The sequence below is a fragment of the Parasteatoda tepidariorum genome, chromosome 11, assembly GCF_982258835.1.
Source record: "Parasteatoda tepidariorum strain Cologne lab strain chromosome 11, Ptep-v5.0, whole genome shotgun sequence".
NCBI lineage: Eukaryota > Metazoa > Arthropoda > Arachnida > Araneae > Theridiidae > Parasteatoda > Parasteatoda tepidariorum.
The window spans coordinates 13,466,958-13,487,914 of record NC_141765.1 but is presented as its reverse complement, the minus strand read 5'-3'; the positions used below and the strand labels follow the sequence as shown (position 1 = coordinate 13,487,914).

Genomic DNA, 20,957 nt, shown 5'->3' with positions numbered 1-20,957 from the left:
TTAGCTAAGAGAGATGAATAATTAGATCCCTGTGGTATTCCATTAATTTGAAGAAAGATATCCCTTCCATTGTAAAGATAATTACTAAAAAGACAAAAATTAATCAGAATTTCCCAATAATCAAAATCGCAACAAAGGATATTTTTAAAATCATGGTAATAATTCAAAAGGACATCTTTTAGTTTAGAAAGGGGAATGCTATTGAAAAGATCCTGGAAATCAAAAGTCGCAATAGAATTAATTTTATTATGTTTAATGAAATTTAAAATCGGTTGATTATTAGTGATTATCCAAGAGAAACCTTCTTTAGTAATATAGTTAATAATCTTATTTAAGTAGTTAGAGAAAATGGTGCCAGGTTTAGTTAAATAAGTATTCGACCCACATGTGATAGTTCTAAATTTTACTGGAATTTTATGAAATTTAGGACTGATAATTAAGTAAGGAAATTGTATATTGCTAATTTTAATTTTTAATCTCTTGTAAAAAGCTAAAATTTTTTTAATGGCAATATTATTATTGAAATTACTAAGTTCAAAATTTTTACTATTTTTTAATTCCGTATTTAAAAGTTCAGCATAGAATTTTTTACAGAATATAGCATAATTATTGTTAGCTTTGTCTATGGGAGTAATTACAAAATTTTTTTGAAGTTGCTTAATTGATTGAACAATATTAGAAAAATTTGTTGAATTGTTATTCTTATTTAAATTATCCTTATTATTGAAAATAAAGTTTTTAAAGTAATAATAAACTTCCCATTTCCATTCTGTTAGCATACCTAAAGGTAAAGAGAATCTATTTGATATCTTTAAACAAAAACTATTGAGATCATTAAAAAAGTATTTTAGAATCTTATTGATTGATATATGGTAAATGGGTCTAAATTTTGTGCCTTTTATCATTAAATTCCTAAGTTCCAAGTTTTCTATAATATTTAAATTACCAGTGATAATATGTTTATGATGTTTATCAACAAAATCAAAATATTCCAGTAAATCAAAATATTCCAGTAAAATTTAGAACTATCACATGTGGGTCGAATACTTATTTAACTAAACCTGGCACCATTTTCTCTAACTACTTAAATAAGATTATTAACTATATTACTAAAGAAGGTTTCTCTTGGATAATCACTAATAATCAACCGATTTTAAATTTCATTAAACATAATAAAATTAATTCTATTGCGACTTTTGATTTCCAGGATCTTTTCAATAGCATTCCCCTTTCTAAACTAAAAGATGTCCTTTTGAATTATTACCATGATTTTAAAAATATCCTTTGTTGCGATTTTGATTATTGGGAAATTCTGATTAATTTTTGTCTTTTTAGTAATTATCTTTACAATGGAAGGGATATCTTTCTTCAAATTAATGGAATACCACAGGGATCTAATTATTCATCTCTCTTAGCTAACTTATTTTTGCATTATTATGAAAAAAATTTTACTCTGAGTATTAAATTTGTTTTTAGATATATTGATGACTTAATTATCTTTAATTTCCAAGATTTTACTGTTTTATTGAGTGACATATACCCTGAGGAATTAATCTTACTTCGTAATCATGATGATAATATTAATTTCAATTTTTTGGATTTGGGTATTATGAAAGTTGAAAATATCTGCTTTGTTGATTTATACGATAAAAGAAATGATTTTAATTTTAATATTAATAAACTAGTTACTTGGAATTCTAATGTTTCTAGGAGCATCTATTTAAATACCACTTTTAATGAAATGAACAGAATTAAAAGAATATGTAGTAATATTTATTTATCCAAAATACAAATCGATAAACTCTTTCAAAATCTGATAAAAAACAATGGATACCCAACTAATGTAATAAAATTTTATATAAAATCATTGAATTAATCGTATATTTTGGTGGATATATTTTCTAAACATTTTTTTGTTAATTTTTATGATTTTCCCATGTGCAAATCCATTTCAGGCCAAAATTCATTGCCAAAATTATTTACTAAATAATTTCTTTGTTAATTTATGTAATTTTTCCATGTGCAAATCCACTTCGGGCAAATCCGTGGCTATAATTATGTACTAAAATTTTTTCTTTGTTAATCTTTCCATGTGCAAATCCATTTCGGGCAAATCCGTGGTTAGAATTATTTACTAAAAATTCCTTTGCTAAATAATTTCCCTTGTTAATCTATACAGTTTTTCCATGTGCAAATCCATTTCGGGCAAATCCGTGGATAAATTGTTTGCTAAAAATTTCTTTATTAATTTATACAATTCCATGTGCAAATCCATTTCGGGCAAATCCGTGGTTAAAATTATCTGCTAAAATTTTTTTTTTTGTTAATTTTTCCATGTGCAAATCCATTTCGGGCAAATCCGTGTTAAAAGTTATCTATTAAAAATTTTTCTTTGATAATTTAAATAATTTTTCTATGTACTAATCCATATCGTGCAAATCCGCGGCTAAAATTATTTACAAAGCAGGCAATTTATGTTTCTCTTTTCTATTTTATATTTTTTCTTAAATAAACATCTATCTTCTAAAACTATTTATGATCAATTTTTAAAATTATCCAGTATAATATTACCTTGTGCACATCCATTTCGGGCCCATCCTTGGTAACTAACAAATCAAAACTCAGAATAACAAATCACTTCAGCAGTGCAGTAAGAACGACACTTTAGAACCCTTTGGTTACACTCAATTTGCGCTTTTGTTTTCATCTTTTGTTTTCATATTTTGTAATCTGGCAATCTTTCTGCGAAAACATTTTTAAATCATTCTTGAAAAATAACTGTCCAAGTAAGTTGCTACTCGCTTTATAGTCCCCCCTTTTTAATATTTTTTATTTTATTTTTTCTTTTTATTTTATTTTTTTATCTGTTTTTACATGTTATATTTATTTTTACGTAGTTATTTAATAAAAATTTTTTTGAGTGCTCCTCACACTATTGTATTAATATATTTTGCTTTGGCTTTATTGATACAATATCAGAAAGCACTCTGTTTTGCGGATATAATCGTGTGGGCTGAAGAAAAGATTATATATTTTTTTTTTCCGGCTTTTTTTCCGGTTTTTTAATTAACATTTCCTTTTTTTTTTTTTTTTTTTTTTTTTTTTAAATAAAATATTGTTTGTTGTTGTTTTTTTTTTTTTTTTACTTATTATTTCCCACCCCCTTTTTTTCATATGTCTATAATTTTTCTTTGTTTTATTCTTCATTTTGAACTTATATATATATATATATATATATATATATATATATATATATATATATATATATATATATATATATATATATATATATATACATATATATATATATATATATATATATATATATATATATATATATATATATATATATATATATATATATATATATATATATATATATATATATATATACAGTCAAACCCCGCTATAGTGAACAAGACTTATAGTGAACCAAAAAAGTGAGGAAGTTGGATAAAATGAACTTTTTTCTGTCTTCGACTGATTTCCAATCCATTTTCTTTGTAATAATTTTGAAATTTCTACTTCAAAATAAATACATATACCGATTTTTAAAACCATCTATAGAAACTAATTTTATGTGCTCGAATGGCAGGTTAGACAGGTTTAAAAGCGGAATAACAGAAATTCAGGAAAAATTATCTGAGAGTCGGGAAATGTTTCCATATTTGATGTTGAGGATTGCTCATCAGCTAACGATTACTAATTTTTATTTGTACGCAAGACGAAGAGTGATGAAAAATAACGCATTTTTTGCTACCACATTATATTTTTCAGTCATTTATATGAATGTAATGTAACAAAAGGGAGGAGTTTGGGAACCATTAGTGAAATTGCCTGCGTAACGGATATAGTGAACTCCCGGTTATAGTGAACCGAAATTTCGGTCCCTTGAAGGTTCACTATAGCGGGGTTTGACTGTATATATATGTATATATATATACTATGTTTATGGGTCCTAATGTGTTATTATGGGTCCTAATAATGGTCCTATAATGGGTCCGAATGGGTCCTATAATGTTATTATGGGTCCTAATGTGCCCCATGAAAACATTGTTCCTGGGTGAGAAACCATGAAAATCTGGGCGAGCCCATTGTTATAGATGGAGGGTGGTCATAATGTAATGGCTCTTCGGTATATATATATATATATATATATATATATATATATATATATATATATATATATATATATATATATATATATATATATATATATATATATATATATATATATATATATATATATATATATATATATATATATATATATATATATATATATATATATATATATATATATATATATATATATATGTATATATATATATACCCACTTTTTTACTATTAATCTATAACTATTGTGAAATTCTAATTTATTAGCATTTTAAAATACTTTAATTAGCATTGTACTTTTAATTAAACTTTAGTTCTGCATTTTCAATTTTGCCTCGAAAATTGAACTTGAAGAAAAGTGGTAAGAAATTTTAAGCTAGCAACAAGGGAAAAATAGTTTGTATAATGTGATAAATACATTATGAAATACGAAAATAGTATTAGTTCTGAGCTAAAAACAGGATAAAAGCAGAAAAATTCAAAATACTGTTTAATTTTTTTAAATATATTATTGTCCACTTTTTCCTTGAATGATATATTTATAATAAAATGCATCGAGCATCTGAAGATACAGATTTGAATGAATGGATCTTGCAAATGTGCACTTTCATAAATTAAAGACAGTCAACTTTATTAATAGAAAGCAATTTAAATAACAGCAGTTATAGACTGTATGAACAATAAATTATTTCGTAAATATCTTTTATAAAAGAAGTATAGAATGATATGAAATTAATTATCCATAAATGTTTTGTACCAAAATTATACATAAAAAAAACTGAAACATGGATATAAATTTATTACATTAAAATGAAATGTTGAAACTACTACATATATACTTTCATTATAATGTTGCACCCTACTACAAATTTAGTTTATCTAATCCAAAGATATTTCCATGAAAAAAAGCATTTTTTAATAATTTTTTTATAATTTTATTTGATAAAGATTGAAAAATTTTGAATTGTAAGGTGTACAAATTTTTACGTCATTTTAAGCTATGTACTTTGAAAAAACAAAATACAGAATAGTTTTTTGAACCATTATGATCGGCACTTAGTCTGAGAAAATCCGATCACTAGAACAGAAATTATTCAGGGTAATATCTTTCTTATTTTGCGCACTGTACATGTCTTATGCTCTTATTGAGTGCGCAAAATAAATTAGTAAACACCTTGAATATCCTAGAAATTATGCAACCGATTTAACTCAAATTTTATAATTTGTCATTTAAAATCACTTGTATTTTAAAATGGTGTAAGAATATGTATACAGTACAATTCAACATGCTTTCAACTCTCATTAAATCAGGTAAGAAAAAATTTATAAACAATTATTACAAATTTTTATTATATGGCAATATCTTTGGGCAAACGAATTGTGCAGAAAATTTTCGCTTCCATGAAAACTTTCCGAGATATGGCTAAATAAGCAGAGAGTGAAATTAATATGAAGGGAGCAATACTTTTAACAACGATCCCGCCGAAATTATTGGAACTATATGTTTTCTAAATTGCTATTACGCCTCAGATTTTGATGGTCAATTATCCAAATTCGTTCAAAAATTGGTTTCTTTATAGAGAGAAAGTACTTTTGTGTTAAATTCCCTTACATAATGAATAGTTAGTACTTATTAGTTAGCATATTTGAGGTTAACCTTTTGAATCAGTAAGATGGGTACTTTGTGTATCAAAATCCGATCATTAGAACAAAAGTCATTTAAGGTGATGTTTTTTTATCATTATTTTGTACACAGAATTGTCCTTTTTCACACGGTATATATTTTTTTCACTTAGTATTTCATTTTATTTTAAAATATTATTGAAAAAATAACCGTTGATCTTTTGGCCTCTTAGAAATGATTTTGGATTCTTGAACAAGTATTTATTTCCTAAACATTATTCACTCATTCAAATTTAAAAAAATTTCGTAATTTTTCGATGAAGTTTAAAAAGAAAAGTTATCAACATTTTTGAAGACAGATTTTAATAAATTTAATTTAATTGTTTCAAAAGTGCAGTTAAAAAATTTCAATTTCTTAGAGGGGAAGGAACTTTTAGTTTCTTTAAATACAATTTCGATTCATTTTTTTATTGAAAAGAAGAAGAGGAAAAAGCGCTCTGATTAAATAATTTATATTTTAAATCAGAATTAGGCTTTAAAGACTTTACCTTCAAAGACTTCATCTTTAAAAAATTTCAATCCTTTTGAATAATTTCAAAAATTTCTGATTTTTAATATTAGCTTGCAACAAATTCTTATTTTCATATTTTTATATCATTATTTTGCCATAAATTCTCCCCTCCCATCTCAATTTATTGAAGTTTCTTTTTTTTTTCTACAAATTTGTTTTAAAAATAGTTTCAAAATAGTTTTTTAAAGAATTCTTAAGTTGCTATTGTGCAAATATTTTGAACATCAAAAAATGTACTTTAAAAATCGATTTGAATTTGACTTACAGGGCAGTAATTGAAGATTCCTTAAGCCTTTGAAATTAAATTTTTAAAATGAAAAACTTTACTGATTAAAATTGTTTTTAAACTATTCAGTTTATTGCAACGAAATTTGCAATTAAATGGGTAATTTTAGTTCATTGATTTTGATGATTTTAAATTTATCTTTCTGAATTGGTCTACCAGATTTAGATAATGCTTTCGCTTTTCCGCCTCTTAAATTTATTAAATTATTTTACGCATTATTACTATTATTAAGAATCTTCACTACAAAGGAGTGTAAAAATATACATTAACGGAAGTGATTACGATTTACCATGTATAATAAAATATTAATTTATGGGTTTAAATATCTTAAATTTTCGTTTTTTCTTCTGAGTAATTTTTTTAAGCATCCAAAAATTTCTTTTGAAATCAAATTGATTTTGATGTTTTCAACCTCAATATCGATTCTTCAATATTCTTGCTCAATATCGATTCACGAGTTTTGAATAATGTCAATATTTTTTTCTCGCTCCAACATTCATTAAATTTGAATTCATTTATGATAAGAAGTGAAAAAAAATATTTTAAGGCCGTGACTATTGAACACCCTATACAATAGAAAATTCATTTTCAGGTTCGTGATAACTTACGTATTTATTCCCCCCCTCCCCCATTTTTTTTAAATTTTTTTTTTCGAAAACGAAAATACTCTTTCCAACTTACAGTAGGAATGTACTTTTTGTAGTTGAATTTGCCTGTGTTTTTCGCGTTTTCATTTATTTTACATTTAGTGAATTTTTTTTTTTTATAAATTCTAATATTCTTAATAAATTTTTTTTCTTCGAAAAGCTTCGTTGAAAATTAATGGTTTTCCTGAACAAATTAGTTTAGAGAGCTATAATTCACAAAATATAGGCATTTATATATTTAAAATTCTTTCACAATCAGGATCAAACTAACCCCACCCCCTTAAAAATTTTAATTTTTTAAAATTGTTTTAAAAGTTTCTGGTAATAAATAAAGGTTTTAAAATTTTTTCAATTTTAAATTTTTTTTGTTTTTTTTTTAAATATTTTCTTCGAATTTGTATAAAAATGCGTATTTAAATTTTGATTTTTTAAAAAAATACCCTTTTCTTCGATTAATGTTTTAATTAATTTTTGAATTGATTATCAGGAACTTGATTTATGACTTTTTGATTTTCACAAACAATTCCATTCTCTACTTTACCTTCTTTATCAATTCTTTTAAAATTTTGATTATTATTTTTTTAAGCACCTTCAAATTTTTTCCCGTCAATCAATTGATTTCGTAGCTCTTAACTCTACCGTCCTGAATATTGGTACCCAAGATTGTGATAGCATTTTTCCTTTTCTTCTCTTAAATATTAAATTTGTGACCCCTTACAGGATATAAAAAAGATGATTTCTTTTATAACTAGGAATCTAAAAATATTGATTAAGGGATTACCCTGCGGATCACCCTGTATAATAAAAAATTTATCTATGAATTTGAAATATCTTTAAGATTTTTCCTACACATTTTAAAAAAAAAAAATTTTAAATTTATCTCTGCTATTTAATTGTTTTTCATGTTTTTAATCCCGTTTTGGTCTATAAAAGTTTTAATTTTTTTATTTGTTTTTATTTATTTATTTTTCTCCTGCTAAAATTTAATATTTTTGTTAACTATCAGGACTGTAATGACAAATTAATTTTGTGCATAGGTAATGTATATATTAAAAAATGTCATGGGTGGAAACATTTACTCTTATTATTTTTTATTATTTCATAATTTATAGTTCTCAAGTTTATCTCTGTGCATCATATAAACTTTCTTTTATCTCATGTATTATGGAGTATTGTGAAACAATAATAAGTCACAAAAACCAGGCCCATAGATAAGGGGTAGCCATGTGGGGCGTTGCCCCACCCATCAATGTTATTTTTTCCCTAGAAGATTTAAAAAAATAGTAAATTTTATTAAATGACGTAAATATTTATACTAGTCTATATATAATCATGTAAATACATATATTTATTTATATTAATACTTAATAAACAAACACACATGACTTATCAAATGCGTAAACACATCTAAAACAAAAAGTTATCAAAATAAAAACATATAATGCCACTCGTATTTGATTTAAACCATTTTTAAGAAGTATGATTTTTATTAAATTATTTTCACATAATAAAATTTTAATTTTGTTAAAAATCTAAATTTTTCTTCTTCTCAAAAATCGAATTTTTTTTGGCTGAATGAATTTGGCTTTTTTTTGGAAATGTTATGAGTTTAGTAGCTCAAATTATGGAATTGAAATTGTTTAAAAAAATTTCAAATATGCTCATACAAAAATATTTTCTTGAAACAAAAAAAAGTAGCAATCTTCAATTTTTGGAAATATTTTAATGAAGAACTTGCAAATCGCCCCCTGCCAAGGAAAATTCCTGCGGGCGCTTTTGAGGGTAAAATTTAAATGGTTGTGAATTTTAAAACTACTAATAGCGAACGAACTGTGAAGATATGAAATTCTCAATATCAAGATGAAAAAAGATATAAAGCCCATTGAGGGCTGTATAAACCCCGAGATATAAATTTTTGGGTTACTTTCTGTCTAAACCCCTTATCGCGCCAGAAGAGGTCGCCACGACTGTGTAATGCGCATTGCTGTCTTCCGGTAGTAATATCGGCCAGCAAACAACTCCTGTTGAAATTCTTTCGGAATGATCCTTCACAATGGCCATAAGCAGAAGTAACTTTCGGCTAGCAATACTAACTGCTTTTTATTTGCTCTTCTTGGTCATTGGAGCCTCTATTTTCTCAGCTATTGAAGCACCTATTGAAATTAGCATTATTCGTGACCTTCAAAATGAGAGGGCAAAGTTCATGCGAGATCATTCTTGCCTAACAGGTTAGACCTTTCTCATTCATAAAATTTCAAAATAAAATTATGAATGTGATATCTAAGTCCAAACATATAACTTCGGAAAAAAAAGTAAAATAAAAAGTCTTTTTTTTTCTTCTTTTTGTAGACATTTTATAAAAGTTTTCAATTTTAATTTAATTATTCCTTTTTAAACATACATTAACAAAATATGTTACTTTAAAGAGAAACATTCACCGTGTCCATATCGAGGGGTCATCGAAGGACAACAAGTTGTTAATTAAAATTTTTGGCCATGAGTCTAAATTAAAATTATTTTTTGAAAAAAAACTTTATTTTTTATCTCCAATTTATGAATACTTAAAGGGTACATTGTAGTTGTCACCTTTACTTTAAAGCAAATAATACGATTAAAGAAATCTATTTTAACCTACTTTTTTCTTAATTTTTTAAAAAAAAATTATGAAAATAAAAAAGTTTTTTTAAGTGTTAAATTTTTTTTCTTTTTAGTTTTGTGAGAGTTGGAGCAAATTATATATATATATATATATAAAAGAAAAGATTTAAACTTCAAATATTTATTGAAAAATTTTATTTTTATTAATTCATTCATTTTATGAACTTCAAACAACAGGTGATGTCAGTTTGTTTTCATTTATGTTTCATTAAATCTTAACAATAATTAAATCGATGCTTACTAGCGTGCAAATTTTTAAATTGATACGTCTGGAAATTAATACGTTATTTTAATAGGCTCTCAAAAATTGCAATGCTATTTTAAAACACACATTTCTTTCTGGGCACAAAACCTTTTATGCCCTGAAAAAACTATGTTTTCAAATTGCCTCCAAAATTTGAACTTCAAACATATAATCCGTTGGATAGTATGTTCAGAGTTTATTCAAAGAAAGTACTTTTTTGTGTCAAATTGTTGTTAAAAGGTAGAATTGCCTCATTAGCACGTTTGAAGTATGCTTTTTGGTCCATTACAATTGCATCTTAGTATGTGAAAATCCTATCATTCGATCAAAAATTATTCCTGCTTCTTTTTGGTTGGGTATGGGATTTAACCTGTCTAGAAGCATAGATAAATACACAAAAGAGATTACCACAACATTTTTTAATAAAAAATAATGAAAATTATGTTCAAAAATTTCTTGAGATGACTAACGAAATGAACACAAAATATACTAATCATATTATTCTTAAATTTGTCAGTAATAAGTATTTTCTTTTTCAGTTTTTCTTTTGGTGTTTGCAATTGTGTTATAAAAAAATTCACATTATTTCATACTTTTATGCGTAATAATAAGAAGTTATAATAACTGCCTATTCATACAATAAATAATCATAAATTTGAAAACAATAAAACAAATAAAAATTTTAAACATAATGAAAATTACGTTTGAAGGTCTTTTTTTTTTTCAAAAGAATAATGAAATAAGAAAATAATACTTTTTATTCCTCAAAAATTTGACTCCGATATTTGATTTATTAATTTTTTTGCCATTGTTTTCCCTAAAAATTCATTCCTATATCATATTACTATACGCAATAATAAGAAATTATAACTGCTCACACACATAATAAACAACCATAAATTTGAAAAAATAATAGGAGACGATTAAATAATAAGAGAAAACAAAAATTAATTTCTCTTTCGTCCCATTTTTTTTAGTGTGTTTCTCACAGCTAAATAACTATTACTACTGTGACATTTTTAGAGAAATTGAGTTTTTTCCAGAAAAAGTTTTTGTTTTAATCTTATTTAAATATACCACATTCGTTTATTTTTACAAGTCTGTAAATATCGCATGTCTCAAAGGTCGAAGATCTTAGTAAGCGCCTGTCTTTAAATCAATGTTTTTGAAATGGAACATTGCAAGTGCATTTAGTAACTTACAATAGACAACCTTAGAGTTTCTTTCTTTTGCCAGCATATTAAAACATTAAGATGCGATCAATTTTTTCATGCGTGTCGGAATGAACAGATTTCGCCAATTTTAATGTTTACTGACAAGAAATTAAGGCAATGTCTAATCATTCTATCTTCACGCATTTAGAATTCTTTTAATAAAAAAAAATATGCTTCTAATTTTTTTTTGTTATCTATGAATGCAAAATTCAACATTCGTCAAAAAAATGTTCTTTTATTTAAGAAAATTACTTTTTGAATCTGATTTTGTACTAATATTAATTAGTATTTTTTGAGAAAATTAGGTGGACACCTCGTATCGTATGATGTTATGCAAAAAATAGTACAAGAAAATGCTATAATTATATCTAAAGCTATTTAGGATATGTGACTTTTAATTTGCTAACAGTAGCTTTAAAATTAACTTGATGTCTTTCCCATTCAAAAAGTGAACAAGTTTTAAGTTGTGTGAACGAAAAAAAATTATATTCAAAAATATTTCAAAATCATCTCTCTAATCATCAAATCATCAAAAATGTTTCAAAAAATCTCTTTAAAAGACTTAAGAGCAAATTATTATACCCCATTATTTTGTATGTTATATTTTCATAAATGTTGAAAGAAGTAATTAAAAAAAGAGCAACGTATAAGTTTTAAAGCTGAAATCATTTTGTTAAATTCTCTAAAATGTCACTAAGAACTTTGATCTATTTCTTTCCTTAATTACTAAAGTAATTTATTACTATTTCATATCATAATAAGAAGTTTTGAGAAGTCGAAAAAATCCAGGATATTTCAGGTTATAGATAAGAAACAAAATTAGAAACACAGATTAGCCAAAATGACAGCGACAGTTGAAATTTAATTTAACTTTTCAAATTGCATATTAAATGAAGTATTTACGAATCAGTAATTGAAAATTGGACTAAAAATACAGAAAAAATTACTATCTCAAAATATATTGTTTATGCAGTTTTTTTTTAAATAATAATAAAAGATTAAACTTTTATAACAATATTCATTTCGGTTTTAAAATAAACTCAAAAGATACGAAAATATTAGGAAGAAAACTAAATAAATTGTGGGAATAAGAAATCTATACTCATAAGATTAATAAAATATCTGTGTGTGAACTCATAACCAGGCATCTCGATTGTCAAAATTTTGATTAGAATTTTTGTAATAAAATTTTTCATTTTTTTTCTTATAGGTTTAATTTTAGATAGACTGTTTTTAATTAAAATTTTTTAAAGCACATTGATTAGTTTTAGTTGTTGATATCCGTTCACATGCTAAAGAAATGCCTGTATTAGCTCCTTTGTACGTCTAAAGGATGCTTTTCAGACAGTTAAGGAATTTTACCTCTTCCAAAATAGCTTAAAGAGAAAATTATATGAACTTAATTTATTTAGTTCATATAATTTTCTCTTTAAGCTATTATTTAGTAATATAGTATATTTATTTTCAAAAATACAATAACTTGTATTTTTGAATATTTCTGTTACATTATTCTGATTGAAATATGTTGCATTGAATCTAATTAACAAATTTTGAATTTTAAAGTTTCAAGCATATTTGTTTTAAAAGATTCTAAGTTATTTTTATAGATTTGAAAAAATTTTAAAAATGCTTAAAACCTTACAATTTAAAATTTCCCAACTAGGATCACACGAACACATTTCAATGAATAATGTGAGGCAAAAAAATATAAAAAAAATATTAATTAGTTACTTATTAAGTAAGGAAATTCGGTTCATATAAATGTCCATAGATTAACGTGTAAGAAATAGAATTTCTTTTCGGTTTGAAGAGGATCCTTAACTAACCGTATTCTAAGCGTTTCAGGATGAGCTGTAAGTATTAATTATTGGTGAACATTAATGTGAGCACCTTTAAAAATTAGTAAAACATAATTTAAATGCACTGTGTTTTTTCAAAACAACCTTATTTCTATTGGAAATTGTGTCAAGCGGTTTCAGCTCGCTTCCGAAGGCAGCTAGTAAATGCATAAAATAAGCAAAAGAAGATACAAAATTCTCTTTTTTTTCCTTTTGCTAAGCATGTTATATTTCTTATGCGCCTCAATTGTTCCATAACTGGAAGTTAGCTGGCATCTGAGCAATAAAGATAAGGAAACAGTGTCGACACAAAATTTTTCGGGATTTTCAGATATACACTTAGAATACAGCAGAATTTGTTTGATTTAAACTCAAAAGATAATATAAAAGTATTTCAAATAACAAAAGACGTAAAAACTTAGTAAAAATTGAAACATCATAAACTCAACTTAATATTAACGCTTTGAATACCAGTGCTTTGAAACTTTAAATTCATTATGATTTTGAGTCTTTTTAGTTGAAAAGCATTAGGTTGAAAAGGAATTCAGGGGTTCTGAGAGTCAGAATTTTTTTTAACCAGTTGTGATTTTTGAAACCTGCCATTAAGTTTATATCCAATTTTTAATCCATTATTCCATTATTTTCATGTAATTATTTAATTGAAATACTTTTTAAAAAAGAAATTTCAAAACAATGTTTTTAAAAACAATACAATAAATAAATTATTAAAAGGATATGCATTTATGAAAAATTCCATTAGTATTTCGCATCGAGTGATTTTCAAACTCAACAGCAAGGTTGCGCTTAAGGGTGGGCGAACAGGGCGACTGCCAAGGGCCGCTAAAATTTAGGACCACCAAAAATTCAGTACTGATTAATAGTTTTATAACAATTTTTTCTTTGCATTTGCTAAATCTTGGATATATTTTTACTATTCCTTGGATAGATAATTGCTACGTGTAATTATAATTTATATTTCAAAATGTGTCTAATTTCATTTCAGTTAATCTTCCTTTATATCAGGAGTGTAATTTTTGAAATAACAACGTATAATTTTTGTCCACTTTCAACATGTCAGAGAAATTTATTATATTAAAAATTTCAACTATTACCGGTCTATGAGTTTGAGTGGAGTACAATCTCTTAAGAGGAAATTGTTAAGATAATAAAAATAGGGTTGACATGATTTAGAAATATTTAATTTAAAAATAATTGATTTGAATCACATGATTTTTTTAACCATAGATTTATTTAAAAATATTATTCATGCAGTACTCCTTTCTCTAATATATTATACTTAAGGCTATGATAATAAACCATTGATATAAAATGTTGATAATAAATGTTTTATTCATAGAATCAAGGAATAAGTTGATAAATTAAGAAACTAAATATTATAAAGAGCTTAAATGTAGATAAGTATGTAACTTTTAAATTATAATTTTTTATATGTCATTTTCACATTTTAATGTGCTCATTGAAGTATTTAAAATAATTTGCTGTTTTATTATTAATAAATATACTTCAGTTATACACATTTAATTTTATACACATTTCAATACAAGTAATTTTGAAACTTATTAAACATGTAATAAAGATATCTACTCTTAAATAAAGATTAAAAACTTGTTCGGTCAAAGTTAATTTATTTTTTAAAATGTTTTCTGATCTGAATTAATTTTTCCACTCAACAAATTAGTTCTCTGATTTTGCAACTCATTAACGTTTTAGGTTTGATAAAAAAAAAAGGATTATTCCTTTGCTCAATAATTAGTTTGCAATAATTAAATAATAATATTGACCTTTTTATTATTAGTGGTATTAAGAATTTTAGTTGTAGTATTGTTAAATAATATTAAATATCATTTACGCATTTTGTTACAGTTTTGATTATTGTTTAAAGCGGAAACAATTTAAAAAACACTGATTGAAATTTTAAGAATTCAATGTTTAATATATACTTTGTTAAACAAAAAAAATAAAAAAAAAATTATTTTTACTAACCATGTTTAAATGCCTCAATGTTTCGTCCAGGGCCGCCTTAAATCCTAAACACGCCCCTGCTCAGCAGTGAAGAAGTATGTTTCCCTGATAACCATTCTCAACATTTAATTTATTTCGTTTCTTCGTTATTCGTTTTCATTTTAATGGAAACCATATTTCAGCTTATTCCTTTTCAGTTTATGCATGCATTGAAATCAAATTAAGAACTAAACTAGATGCCGCTGTGAATTTAATTGTCTAGCATAAAACCAAATTTTAAGACTAATCTTAATGAAACGATATGAACAAATTCCCATAATTCACTATATTACCGAAATAACATTTAGAATAGATCATTACATATTTTCATAATAATAAATATTCTTCCATCAATTAATATGCTAACAATCGGGTGAAAGTTATTCATTAAATCACGAGGTTCCGCCAAAAGGTCGATCGAGGGTTCCACAGCCGAAAAAAATTAGGAACTGCTGCTTTCGATAAGCCTCAACTTTTTTTGCGTCACCTCCTCGAGAATTTCCGCTTTCGTTTCTAAAAAGCTCTTCTCTATTTTTATTGTTATATTTTGATATGCCAGCGTAAAATTTATCTCGTAGCCAAGAGCGCTGCCAGCTTATAGTTATAGAGGAGGGAAATTCTTGATTTCTTAATTTTTCCAAATTGAGGTCTGCTAAGGAGAAATACGGACCCGTTAACGGACCCTTAGCAAATCATTTTATAGTAAAAAGAGATTTTTACAAAATATTTTTCTTAAAAACGGACCCTTCGCAATCTTTTTTCATTTAAAAAATTTACTTTTTTGTTAAGCATTTTTCCCATGAAATAAACATTCAGCTTTTTCGTTAAATTAATTGACTTTAATTTTTACAATTATTAATGTGCTAAAAGATCGCTAATCTAAGTAGTTGCTACAGAAGTAGTTATAAAAGAAGTGCAACTGAAAAAATTATTATTTCAACACCAAATAATAATTATTACTATTTACTTTAATTCATATAATTAATTAAAAAGTATTTTAAAGCTGTAAAACTGAATTACCGTCTACTATTTAAGTGAATAAGCATTTACATGAATTCATTACACTTTATATATATGTATATATATATATATATATATATATATATATATATATATATATATATATATATATATATATATATATATATATATATATATATATATATATATATATGAGTCTAGTCGAGAATTTTTTAAATTAGCTGAATGTCAGAATGCATTTTTTGAAGAATGAGTAAACGTTCGATTGTTTCATTATTTAGGGCACAAAAACAGCTTCTAAAAATGTCTAAATAAGAACCAGCATAACAATTAGGGAGGTGGTAGCATATTGATTGCAACTGCGTGGAAAGGACAATGTATAAGAGACCAGCTGCTTTGAATAGAAAAAAGATCTTTTAACGAAATATCGTATTATTTCGAGACACTAGAAATAAATCGATACTATTTAGGACTAGTACAAATTACTACATTTTTTTTTTCTCATTGAGCTTTATTCACTGGTTTTTTTCTAACAGATTTGCATATTTGAATGAATTAGATGTTTTAAAACTGTTATGCAAGTTAATAGTTTAAATTTAATAAAAAAAAAATTTTTAATTTGGCAATGAATTTTAAAATAAAATAATGTTAACTATAAAAGTTTGAAAATATGCGGAAATAACAGATTGACAAATAATTTATTGATACTTCTTGTTTATATAGCTGATTTTATTGTGTTTTATATTTATTTTTTTTTTTTTTTTTTTTTTTTTTTTTTTAAATTTAAAAGAGGTGAGGTAGACGTAATTCTGAAAATCGAAAGATTTTTAGCAGAATTGCAAAAACTCATTTACCTAATCATAATTTCTATTAAAAAATAATTTTTAATAATTAACTAAATTTAATAAGACTTTTATAGAAAATATTCTAAATTATCAATAGATCAGTTGAATATTTCCCGAGAAGTAACAATACCTTAAAATCGTACCCCATACGACGTTACGTTTTGTACGTTAATACCTTAACGTAGATACCATTAATCATGAAGCTGAAAAGTTTGCACGATAAGAGTCTCCAAAATATGATGATCAGATCGTTTATATATAGGGCATAGCACAAAATTTCCTCTCGTCAACTCGCCATTAGCAACTGAATATTTAAGGCCAGCAAGTAAGTTTTGTGTTATAAAATGTTGTTTCAAATCAAACTACCATATCTGATCCAGAATTGAGAGTTTCTGTTTACACGCTATAAATAGGAATGCAATAACAGAGTTTGGCTGCAACTGATAAATGATATCTTAGACTCGAAAGGAAGCGCTGTACAAAGTGTTATGAGAACTCTTTAATTTAAATTTCTCTTATTTTAACAACTTTTAATGATCTGTGCAATATACTGGAGCTATTGAAACCTTATGTCAACCTTATTTTAAGTTGATAACAATACAATTATTTTTTTTTCGATAAAATGTAATTGTAAATATGCTTCATTTTGTCAGTTTTACGAAAAATATCAGATGCATCTATATAAATTTAGAGCTCCTAATTTTGTATAATACTTTCGTTGTTTTGGTTGCCAACACCTGTTAACATTGTAAAAATTGGTTCTATTTTTCGTGCAAATAGCGGTGAGCAAAAATTTTATTCTGATCATTTATATTATTATTGATTTAAAATTTCATGCCCTTATATAATGTGTTCCACCGACCAGGTGGCCGAGTGGTTAGCGTGCCTGACTGCGGAGCCGGTGGTTGCGGGTTCGAATCTCGCTCAGGGCATGGATGTTTCTTTCTATCTCTCTGTGTTCTATGTTCATTCTCCTTTGTGTGTGTGATTATGACCCGCCCTATAAACGGGTTTGTGGTTGCGCGACGTGAGCGACGCTGCTCAATACCTCCTAGAGGAATCAAGCCCCACAACGGGTTACTATAGGCGATGATGACGTAGTAGAGTTAGGCCCAGAGGAAAACCAGTCAGGGTAGCTATTTTTTCGAAAAAATCCGAATCTGATCAAACGAGCCATTGGCGATATTCTGAAGTATTGTAACCTGTGTACGCATTCAGCCAATTGGCGAATATTTTTTATTAGAATTTGTAAACAACCGTCGGTGTTCTGTTGTAAACGTTCTTCGTAAAATTTATATTTATTCTACAAATGTTATAAATTTCAGCATTAATTTAATTCTTAGTGTTATGAATAATGGTATTTAAATGCTGTGTACCAAACTGTAGAGGAAATTACAAAGTTGATGGTACAAAAGTATCTGTTTTCGGATTTCCCAAAGATGAAGAATTACGTAAGAAATGACTTGCCGCCATACCAAGAGATTTTGAAGTTACAAAGAACTCTAAAGTGAGTAATATTTGTTTTTATTTTTGAAAATGTAATTATGATTCTTTATTATATTTTTACTTAGAGTAAATTATTTTAAATTGTGGATAAATTAATCGTAATAATTAAGTTGTTCTTATCAATCATATCGAAACTATTGTAATAAATTTTGTGTATAATGACAAAATAACTATATAGCTATTTTTATATATATATATAGTTATTTTTATAGAGTTTTATTTTATAAAAATATTAATAATTTTAGTATTTTATTAAATTTTTGCTCAAACTTTAAAACATTTTTGTTTGACCGTAATATAATGTAACTGCTTAAAGCAAATTTTTTTTTATTTGATTTTGAAATTTAAATCTCTTAATTTTTCTACAAAAATCTATTAATTTTTCATGCATGAATATAGTATATAATAGTTATTTTAAATGCACATATAAATAATGTATTCATTTTCTTATAGGTATGTGAGATGCATTTCAAGGAAAATGACATTAGGAAAGCTGTGGAATTTGTTTGTGAAAAAAACTGGAAAGAAAACAGTTGTGCCCTATGAACAACCAAGGTTAACAAAGGAGGCTATTCCATCTATATTTCCTGGATGCCCAGAATATATGACCAAAAATGAGCCAATTCGAGAAGAGCCAGAGGCAAAGAGAAAAAGAATAGAAATGTGCCAGTTGGAAAGCGTCCTTGCTGAAAGTTTAGAACTTTATGAACAGCATAATGTAAAATTTAAAGTAGATACTCTAATTGAACTGATAGAAAAATCTAGTTTAGTGGATTTAAATGGTGTTTTTAATCCGGTAAGTATTGAAAATAGTTTTTCTTTTGTGAAAATCAAATTTGTTGATCAGGTTCCCACATATATTACTGTAATAGTTGATCAAAATCTATCTTTAAGTGTTTTTATTGATAATGTAAAGATTAAGAAACTTCATGATTTAACATTTCCTCTAATCATCAGTAATGTTCAGCAAATTTCAAATGTTTTATGTTATTTAAATAAGTCTAATGATCTAAAGTTTGATAATATTCCAAATCTTATTAACTCTATAACTGTCCAACTTACAGAATTAGAAAAACTTAAGCTCAGATAATCAAAAATTAGGTATTAACTTTCTAAAAGAGCAGCTATCTTTACTTTTTACTCAAAAAAATCAAAACCGATACTCTACAGACTTTCTCATTTTTTCTTCATTGTTTTTATCTATATCTCCTCATGCATATAATTTTTTGAGAAGCAGTGGTTATGTTATTCTACCGCATCATTCAACTATAAAAAAAATTGATTATGTCATATGATATTAGTCCTAAAAATGAATCCACTGAGGAAAACTTCTTATCTTACATTAAACAGAAATTTGATTATTTAACTGATGCAGATAAAACCGTTACTGTTATGATAGATGAAGTCCATTTAAAACCTTTTTTTGACTTTAAGGGTGGCGATATATTAGGAGCATCATATAATTCTATTGAGGCTGCTAACTCTGCCTATGTTTATATGGTGCAGAGTGTGGAATCAAGTTTCAAAGATGTTGTAGCAATAATGCCAGTAAAAACCGTGAATGCTGATGCACTCTATGAGTTTATTAAAAAGACATTAATTGGTCTTGAAACTATAGGTTTTCATACATTTTGTGTCATAAGTGACAATAATTCTATAAACCGCAAGGCAATGTCCAAATTTTCAACACCTCCTAAAGTTCAGGTTGAATATCCACACCCATTTGATAGCAGTAGAAAATTATTTTTTATTATTGATAGTGTTCATATAATTAAGTGTGTTAGGAACAATTGGCTAAATCAAAAAAATTATAATTCTTGTATGTTTTATCCAGAATTTCAGGTAGATGTTACTAATGATATTGACACTAATGATAATGTAAAAAATGTACCATTAAAAACTGCTTCATTTCAAGCTTTACGTAAGTTACACGAATTTGAAAGGTCTAATTTGGTTAAGTATGCACCCACATTGATTACAAAATCTCTTTTTCCTTCTAACATTGAAAGACAAAACGTAAAACTTGCTTTAAATATATTCAATAGACAGTTAATAGGAGCTATAAATTCACTTAAGGAAAAATGTAATATTTTAGATCTAATATCAACAGCAGAATTTATAGAAATTTTTGTAAATTGGTGGGATATTATGAATGTTAGAACAGTAACTAAAGGATTTCATAAAAGGAATGAATATCAAAAGCCCTTGAGATTAAACGATTTTTCTTTTAGATATTTAAGCGCATTTCTTGAATGGTTATCATTATGGGGCAAAGCTATTTCTGATACTGGTAGATTAACCTCAGAAACTCACTTAGCTCTATCTTTAACAACACAAGGCATACAAAAAATTTGTCGCTATTGCACTGAAGAGTTAGGTTTAAAATTTATACTGGCAGGTAAATTT

At 25.9% G+C, this 20,957-nt stretch overlaps 1 protein-coding gene across 1 annotated transcript in view; it reads left to right on the top strand.

Annotated features, from left to right (window-relative positions):
* Positions 1–9,190: 9,190 nt before the first annotated feature.
* The window catches only part of LOC107442988 (potassium channel subfamily K member 1), a 57,852-nt gene continuing 46,085 nt past the window's right edge, over positions 9,191–20,957 (top strand). Inside the window, exon 1 of the mRNA XM_071187798.2 lies at positions 9,191–9,471. Coding sequence (XP_071043899.1) covers positions 9,297–9,471 — 175 coding nt within the window. The 5' untranslated portion in view covers positions 9,191–9,296. The remainder of the gene's footprint in view (positions 9,472–20,957) is intronic.